General features: G+C 40.1%; 1 protein-coding gene across 4 annotated transcripts in view; it reads right to left on the reverse strand.

The window, feature by feature from the left end:
• LOC121280769 (collagen alpha-1(XXIII) chain-like) overlaps window positions 1-1634 on the reverse strand; it is a 275471-nt gene extending 273837 nt beyond the window's left edge. The window contains exon 1 of one of the 4 annotated variants that reach the window (XM_041192944.1): window positions 924-1634. In XM_041192944.1, the coding sequence (XP_041048878.1) occupies window positions 924-1217 (294 nt within the window). In that variant the 5' untranslated portion in view covers window positions 1218-1634. The remainder of the gene's footprint in view (window positions 1-923) is intronic. The other 3 variants (XM_041192942.1, XM_041192945.1, XM_041192943.1) reach the window with 3 other exon arrangements.
• Between the last annotated feature and the right edge of the window lie 6008 nt (window positions 1635-7642).

A 7642-nucleotide genomic window follows, 5' to 3' on the forward strand; every position in this document is an offset into this window, starting at 1 on the left:
GAAATGGTGAACAACATTGGTCCCCAGCACCAATCTTTGTGGGACATTACGTCTCACCTTCCACCAGTCTGAATAAATACTTTTAAGCTTTTGTTTCTGATTTCTGTTTGTAGACAATTTGCTATTCATTCTGCTACTTGCCCCTCACCTCTACATGCTCTGACCTTAGTCATGAATCTACTACGTGATACGTAAATCGGATAGTGTACAAATGGCTGGAAAGAGAACAGTTCATTTTCAGGAGATAGCAAATGTTATCTGATCATCTCCGTATCTAATTGCTGCAAAGTTCCAATCAGTGTTCGCTAACAATACTCTTTGGGAAATGTTTATACAAAGCGTAGGATGTTTTAATAGGATTGGAAACCTAAAGTGTGAAACAAAGGATAAAAATATAGAAAATTCGTGTTGGATTTATTTTCAATGTTCAGTCTTACATTTTGTTTTAACTGCACTTATTTTCAGATAACGAGACAAGAAGGCAGTTGCACAAATTAGGTACAAACATAATTGTAACAGTATTGCATGATTACAGTTAACCAGATTGTGAATGGAATGAGAATAGGTACAAACTGCGAGGACAAACTCAGCGTGGTTTTTTTCAATTTGCAAGAGTTAATAGAAAGCAATGGGTAAATGGTATCTTGTTTGAAAGGTAATGCAAAGGTAAAGGTAACACCAGCCATGGTGCAAAACCGATTACTTCTGAAAATTAAACAAAAACAAAGATAGCTGGAAAAACTCAGCAGGTCTGACAGCATCTGCGGAGAGGAACACAGTTAACGCTTCGAGTCCGTATGACTCTACATCAGAACACCTGAAAATTAGTTACGTTAAGACAGTAAAAGGTTATTATTAAGCCTCAGTTACTAGATAGGTCTGCTATACGGTCAGTTTCATTTCATATATAATTAATTATTTACCTCTTGAAGTTGGTCGATTCTTTTCTGTAGCACGGGCAGTAAACTTGCATCGTCCCATAAAATCTCTCGTATTGCTTGCAGTGAAATGCTTCCTTTTTGATTTTCCAACAGCTTTACTCTGTCTTGCAACACTGCCGTTTTAACATTTAGCAGTAGGCAAAACACAACAGAAGTGACTGATAACAGTAAACTGACCACTGTTGGCAGTGTCCTTAAGCACGTTAAAGGATTTGATGGTGGCATCATTTCTTTTTTACTTTTCCCAACCTTGGGTGACTGATAATTCTTGCCCATCTTTCAGAATTCGGCAACACTAGTTGCAAAGGGAAATGTTTTTCAGGTTTAAAAAAAAAGCTACCCAAAACTAAACAAATCCTCTTGTTGGAAAAACCAATCAGAAATAGAAATAATTCTGTAAAATCAAATTTTCTGACACTTTGTGCAAAATTCTCACGATTGCTTCGCAGTTTTGTTTCTGTTTGTCTATCGGTGTTGTTTTGCTGCAGACTGTATTCTTTGCATATTAAATCCAATGTCGTTTTTAAACAGAAAGTTTGAAAGTGAGTCAAGTCCCGACAATAAACGACATGCCTGCGATTAGCCAATGTTTAGAATAAATGCTGCAACAGATTACCCACCTCTCGTTCCCTCTGGCCAGATTTAGGGTATTTACTGATGCAAAGCCAACTCCCATAAATGAAAACGTTACCACGCCCACATTGAGTTGGCACAAACCAGGAAACCGCACGAAAACCATAATAATTGTAAAAATGTAAAACAACTTAAGCGAAGAAAACAGAATGGAAAATAGTGTGCGCAAAGTGACTCTTAAGTGCAACAATAATGAGTAACGGTGAAATATTGTAATATCATCTATCCTTCAAAAAGTCACCAGAATGCATAATATTTCTCACATTGGGATTGTTGCTAACAGCCACAGTAATTAAAGTAATAATAATTAAAATAGGGGAGCTTTGTATTGTCCAGGCTTGTGGGCTCCGACTCAGAGCTGTATTAGTCTCTGGATATTCAATTATTTATTTATACCATCGCGTACTCAGTAGGAATAAACTCTCCAGAAATTAATAGCTTCAATGCTACAAATAATGACTTAACCGGCACCAACAGCCGAAGCTCAATACACTTCGATTTGAGCTCCCGGTTGTTTGATGCCCCTCTGTCGCTCTCTAGCGGCGAGTTGGCGAGTGAGCGTGGAGAGCGATGTTTTACCCTATCCTGTCAACAAGAACACACAGCAAGTCAGTTAGCGTCTGTGGGAGAGAACAGGGGAGGTCAAAGTTAACGTCAATTCATCCGTTCTCCCTCTGTGGACATTAATTGGCTTGCTGACAGTTTCTGGCATTGTCTATTTTTGCTTCTGATTTCCAGTACCTGCATGAATTTTGTTCATTCATGGTATGTGGGCATCACTGGCTAGGCCAGCATTCATTGCCCATTTCTAACTACCCTTGAGAAGGTGGTGCCTTCTTGAACCGCTGCAGTCCATGTAATGTAGGTACACCTGTAGTGCTGTTAGGGAGGGGGTTCCAGGATTTTGACCCAATGACAATGAAGGAATGGCGATGTAGTTCCAAATCAAGATGTTGAGTGACTTGAAGGGAAACTTGAAGGTGGTGCTGTTTCCATGCATCTGCTGCCTGCTAGGTGGTACAGGTCATGGGTTTGGAAGGTGCTGTTGAAGCAGGCTTAATGAGATTCTGCAATGTAACTTGTATATGGTATGTGCTGCTGCTGTGCATCAATGGTAAAGGGAACATATGCTTAAGGTGGTGGATGGGGTCCCGATTAATTGGGCTGCTTTGTCCTGGATGGTGTTGAGCCTCTTGTGTGTTACTGGAGCTGCTGTTATTGCATCCAGGCAAGTGGAGAATATTCCATCACACTTCTGACTTGGACAGGCTTTGGGCAGTCAGGAAGCGAGTTACCCAAAGAACAGAATTTACAGCCTCTGATTTTCTCTTTTAGACACAGTATTTACAAGTGGTTGGTCTAGTTACATTTCTTTTAGTGTTTTTGTTTATTTTTGTCTGTCCTGACTGCAACATTCAATCATGTTTTTTTAGGGAGTTCCAAAGTGTACCAGAAACTGCAGTGTTAAATTTGCCTAATCGTCGACAGGCATTACTGTACCAGGAATGGAGTATTGTAAAAGGTGAGGCTGAGTGTGGAGCATAGTAAAGGGTGAGGCTGAGTGTGGAGCTTTGTAAAGGGTGAGACTGACTGTGGAGCATAGTAAAGGGTGAGGTTGAGTGTGGAGCTTTGTAAAGGGTGAGACTGACTGTGGAGCATAGTAAAGGGTGAGGTTGAGTGTGGAGCTTTGTAAAGGGTGAGACTGACTGTGGAGCATTGTAAAGAGCGAGGCTGAGTGTGCAGCATTGTAAAGGGTGAGGCTGAGTCTGGAGCATTGTAAACGGTGAGTGTGGAGATTGTAAAGGGTGAGGCTGAGTGTGGAGCATAGTAAAGGGCGAATGTGGAACATAGTAAAGGGTAAGTGTGGAGCATAGTAAAGGCTGAGGCTGACTGTGGAGCATTGTAAAAAGCGAGGCTGAGTGTGCAGCATAGTAAAGGAAGAGTGTGCAGCATAGTAAATGGTGAGTGTGCAGCATAGTAAATGGTGAGTGTGGAGCATAGTAAATGGTGAGTGTAGAGCATAGTAAAGGATGAGTGTGGAGCATTGTAAAGAGCGAGGCTGAGTCTGGAGCATTGTAAAGGGTGAGTGTGGAGATTGCAAAGGGCGAGGTTGAGTGTGGAACATTGTAAACTGTGAGTGTGGAGTTTTGTAAAGGGCGAGGCTGAGTGTGAAGCATTATAAAGGGTGAGGCTGACTGTGGAGCATAGTAAAGGGTGAGTGTAGAGTATTGTAAAGGGTGACTGTGGAGCATAGTAAAGGGTGAGTGTAGAGTATTGTAAAGGGTGAGTGTGGAGCATTGTACAGGGTGAGTGTGGAGCATTGTAAAGGGTGAGTGTGGAGCATTTTAAAGGGTGAGTGTGGAGCATTGTAAAGGGTGAGTGTGGAGTATTGTAAAGGGTGAGTGTAGAGTATTGTAAAGGGTGAGTGTAGAGTATTGTAAAGGGTGAGTGTGGAGATTGTAAAGGGTGAGTGTGGAGCATTGTAAAGGGTGAGTGTGGAGCATTGTAAAGGGTGAGTGTGGAGCATTGTAAAGGGTGAGTGTGGAGCATTGTAAAGGGTGAGTGTGGAGCATTGTAAAGGGTGAGTGTAGAGTATTGTAAAGGGTGAGTGTGGAGATTGTAAAGGGTGAGTGTAGAGTATTGTAAAGGCAAGGCTGAGAGCTCAGTGATGGGAAAGGATAAGGCAGAGTGGAAAAAGTAGTCCAACTGTGGCTAATGAGAAGTTGAAAACACCATAAGATTAAAGGAAGAGGCTTATATTGTTGCAAAAAGATAATAAGCCTGAAGATTTGGACAGTTTGAGAACTCAGCAAAGAATGATCAAGGAATTGATAAAAGTTAGAAAATATGATTAGTATAAATTAAAAAGAAATTCAAAAACAGTGCAAAAATCTTCTATAACTATGTAAAAAAAAAAGCAAAAGTAAACATGGGTCTCTTAGTGGCAGAGATTGGAGAAATTATAATAATGAATAGGGAAACATCAAAGACTTAAAAGAAATACTTTCTTACTGCCTTCATGCCAAAAGACAAAAAAAAATTTGGGAAAGAATGGGAAACCAAAGATCTAGTGGGAATGAAGAACATAGAGAAATTAGTATTAGTAAAGAAATGGTACTAGAGAAGTTAACAGATCAGCAGGATGGGATGCCGTAGATCCTAGGGTTTTAAAAAGATGGGCTAGAAAGAAAATGAATGCATTGATTTTGATCTTCCAGAATTTCCTGGGTTTTAGAACAGTTCCTGTGGGTTGTAAGGTAGAAACATAACTCTGGTATTCAAGAAAGAAGGGAAGTAGAAAACATGGAATTCGTACACTAAATATCCTTGCAATAGTAGTGAGGAAAATGCTAGAATCTATTATTAGGAACGTGGTAACAGGACCCTTAGAAAATCATATGAGAGTCAACATGGAGTTATGAAAAGGAAATTGTGTGTAACAAATCTGTTAAAGCTTTTTGAGTTAGTAACTTATAGGGTAGATAAGGGGGAACCAGTGGATGTAGTGTACTTGGATCTTTAAAACACGTTTGATAAGGTGCCACACGAATGGTTATCCCCCAAATTAGGGTTTGTTGGATGGGGCTAATAGTAACAGATTGAAGGTTGATTGATAGACAGAAAACAGTAAAAATAAACAAGTCATTTTTGGATAGGCAGGGTATAACTTGTGGGGTATCACAAGGTTCAGTACTCGGGCCTCAGCTATTTACAATCTATTATTAATGATTTAGACGAGGGAACTGAGTCTAAGGTATCCAAGTTTGTTGACAATACGAAGTTAGGTGGGAATGTAAACTCAAAGGATGATGCCAAGAGGTCATAATGAGTTATAGACAACTTAAGTGAATGGGCAAGAACATGGGAGATGGCATATAATATGTAGAAATGTGAAGTTATCCACTTTGGCAGCAAAATAGAAAAGTAGGTGTTTTTATTATGCTGAGACCACAAAAAATTGCTTTTCAGAAGGAACTGGGTGTCCTTGTACACAAATCACAGAATTTTAACATGTAGGTTAAAGCAATTAGGAATGCAAATAGTATGTTAGCCTTTATTACAAAGGGATTGGAGTATAACAGTGACAAAGTCTTATTACAAATATATAGGGTGAGACAATATCTGAAGTACTGTGAACAGTATTGGTCCCCTTACTTGTCTTATAGGGAGTGCAACAAAGGTTCACTAGACTGGTTCCTGGGGTGAAGGGCTTGTCCTATGAAGAGTGAGAGTATTCTAGGACTATATTCCCCAGTGTTTAGAGGAATGAAAGGTGATCTCATTGAAACACATAAAATTAGTGGACGTAACTGGTTACAGTGGTTGGTGGGAGGTTATTTCCCATTACTAGGGAATCCAGAACTAGGGATCAGAGTTTCAGAATAAGGTGTCAGCTATTTAGATGAGTCTTCATTGTCTTGATAATCATTGGAATTCACTACCCAAGAGAGCTGTGGATACTCAGTTACTGAGTATATTCAAGACAGAGATTGTCACAAACGTGTAATTATGATATTACAGATCTTAAGGACAACTTTTTTAAAGGCATATTTCTGTTTTCAAACTTTTAAAGTGAGTTTAAAAGCCTTCTTTTCAAAATGGAAGTATGGACAGACAACCTGGCATCTTACTGTTTTTGTTCAACTTTGTCAGACTCTTATCTCTAGAGCTGGCTACGAAGAATCATTAACATGCAGACTCCTCCAGGAATTGAACCTTCTGAAAGATATAAAAACCCTTTGGCACAAAGGGACTTCAAAGGACCTCAATATAATTAACTTGCGTGCTTGTTTGAAACAATGACTTATTGGCCCCTAACTTCCACGCTCCCCAGTGTCAGATTTGAGGGTACCCCTCACCCCCTGACCTCCATGCCCCTCCCGATCTCTGTACTGCTTCCACCCCTCCACCCCACTGACATCCCCAACCTCCAAATCCTATCTACTTACCTTAGACGCCAACCTTCCCCTGACCCTTTAAGCTTGCCTACTTTACGCCAGCTAGTGCTGTGGAAAAGGGGGCGTGGTCTCCTTGAATATACTGGATCTAGACTTGGCTGGGGCCTGCAAGGATTCTTTCAGTGCAGGTCCATGTAGCTCTGGAGAACGGAAGTGGTAATGCAATTTTCTAGACCAGGTAAGTTTGCACTTATTCCTTCTAATTTCTGTGGGCCAGCACTTTTCGATGCTAGCCAGTTACTGCTCATTGAAAATTAACATAGCAGCCATTTTTGTGTTTTTAAACAGTATAAAGGAAGCTGTAAGAAGCTATTTTGTGTGGCATAGCACAGAGAACCCAGAAGACCTCAGGAAGTCAGTTCCAGTCACAGCTCTCAGCTGAACTAACTGTGAACAACGTGAGAGCTGTGTTTTTCTCTGCCACTGGGAGTTACAGAGTAAGGCATACAAAAAAATCATCCCCCATTCAAAGAAACCAGACAACCTTTTGAGTGCTGGTACCTGCATTTTCCAGGAAGGAAAGGAACCTATGCCCTCTCCCAGCATCTACTCTACCTATTGACTCCATCTACGAAGGTAAACTCTGACTTCACAAGCCATTGCAGCTGCTAAACCGAACTTCAAGCTTCAACCCCTTCACTTCAGAGAGGAATCAAACAACAGGCCCACAATGGTACCTCACAGAGACTGGTTTGAAATCTCATCTTTAAGGAACTTCTATAACTGCATTTTAGTCTTTGTATCTGAATTTTAGTTAATAACTTAATGACCTTCTACTTAAATAATTTTCAGCAGTAGTTTTGTAATAAATTGTCTTGTTTAAGAATAAAGCTTGACGGCTAGGTTATTTTTTAGTGAATCACTTACAAATTAAAAGGGCTCTACATACACACAAATTCTTAACTCACAGACCACTTTGGGGAAATGCCTTTTCCATGGTTATGAAAGAGATTAATTGATGTTTGGATAATAAGGGAATCAAGGGATATTATATATTGCCATAAACCTGCATCTTATATTTAACTAGGTAATCCCCTGGGAGGTAAAACAAAAGATTAAAATAAAACTCTAGGCCAAATCAGGGTGAAGAGAATACTGGAAAAATTCCTG

This window comes from Carcharodon carcharias, chromosome 8 (genome assembly GCF_017639515.1).
Source record: "Carcharodon carcharias isolate sCarCar2 chromosome 8, sCarCar2.pri, whole genome shotgun sequence".
Taxonomy (NCBI): Eukaryota; Metazoa; Chordata; class Chondrichthyes; order Lamniformes; family Lamnidae; genus Carcharodon; species Carcharodon carcharias.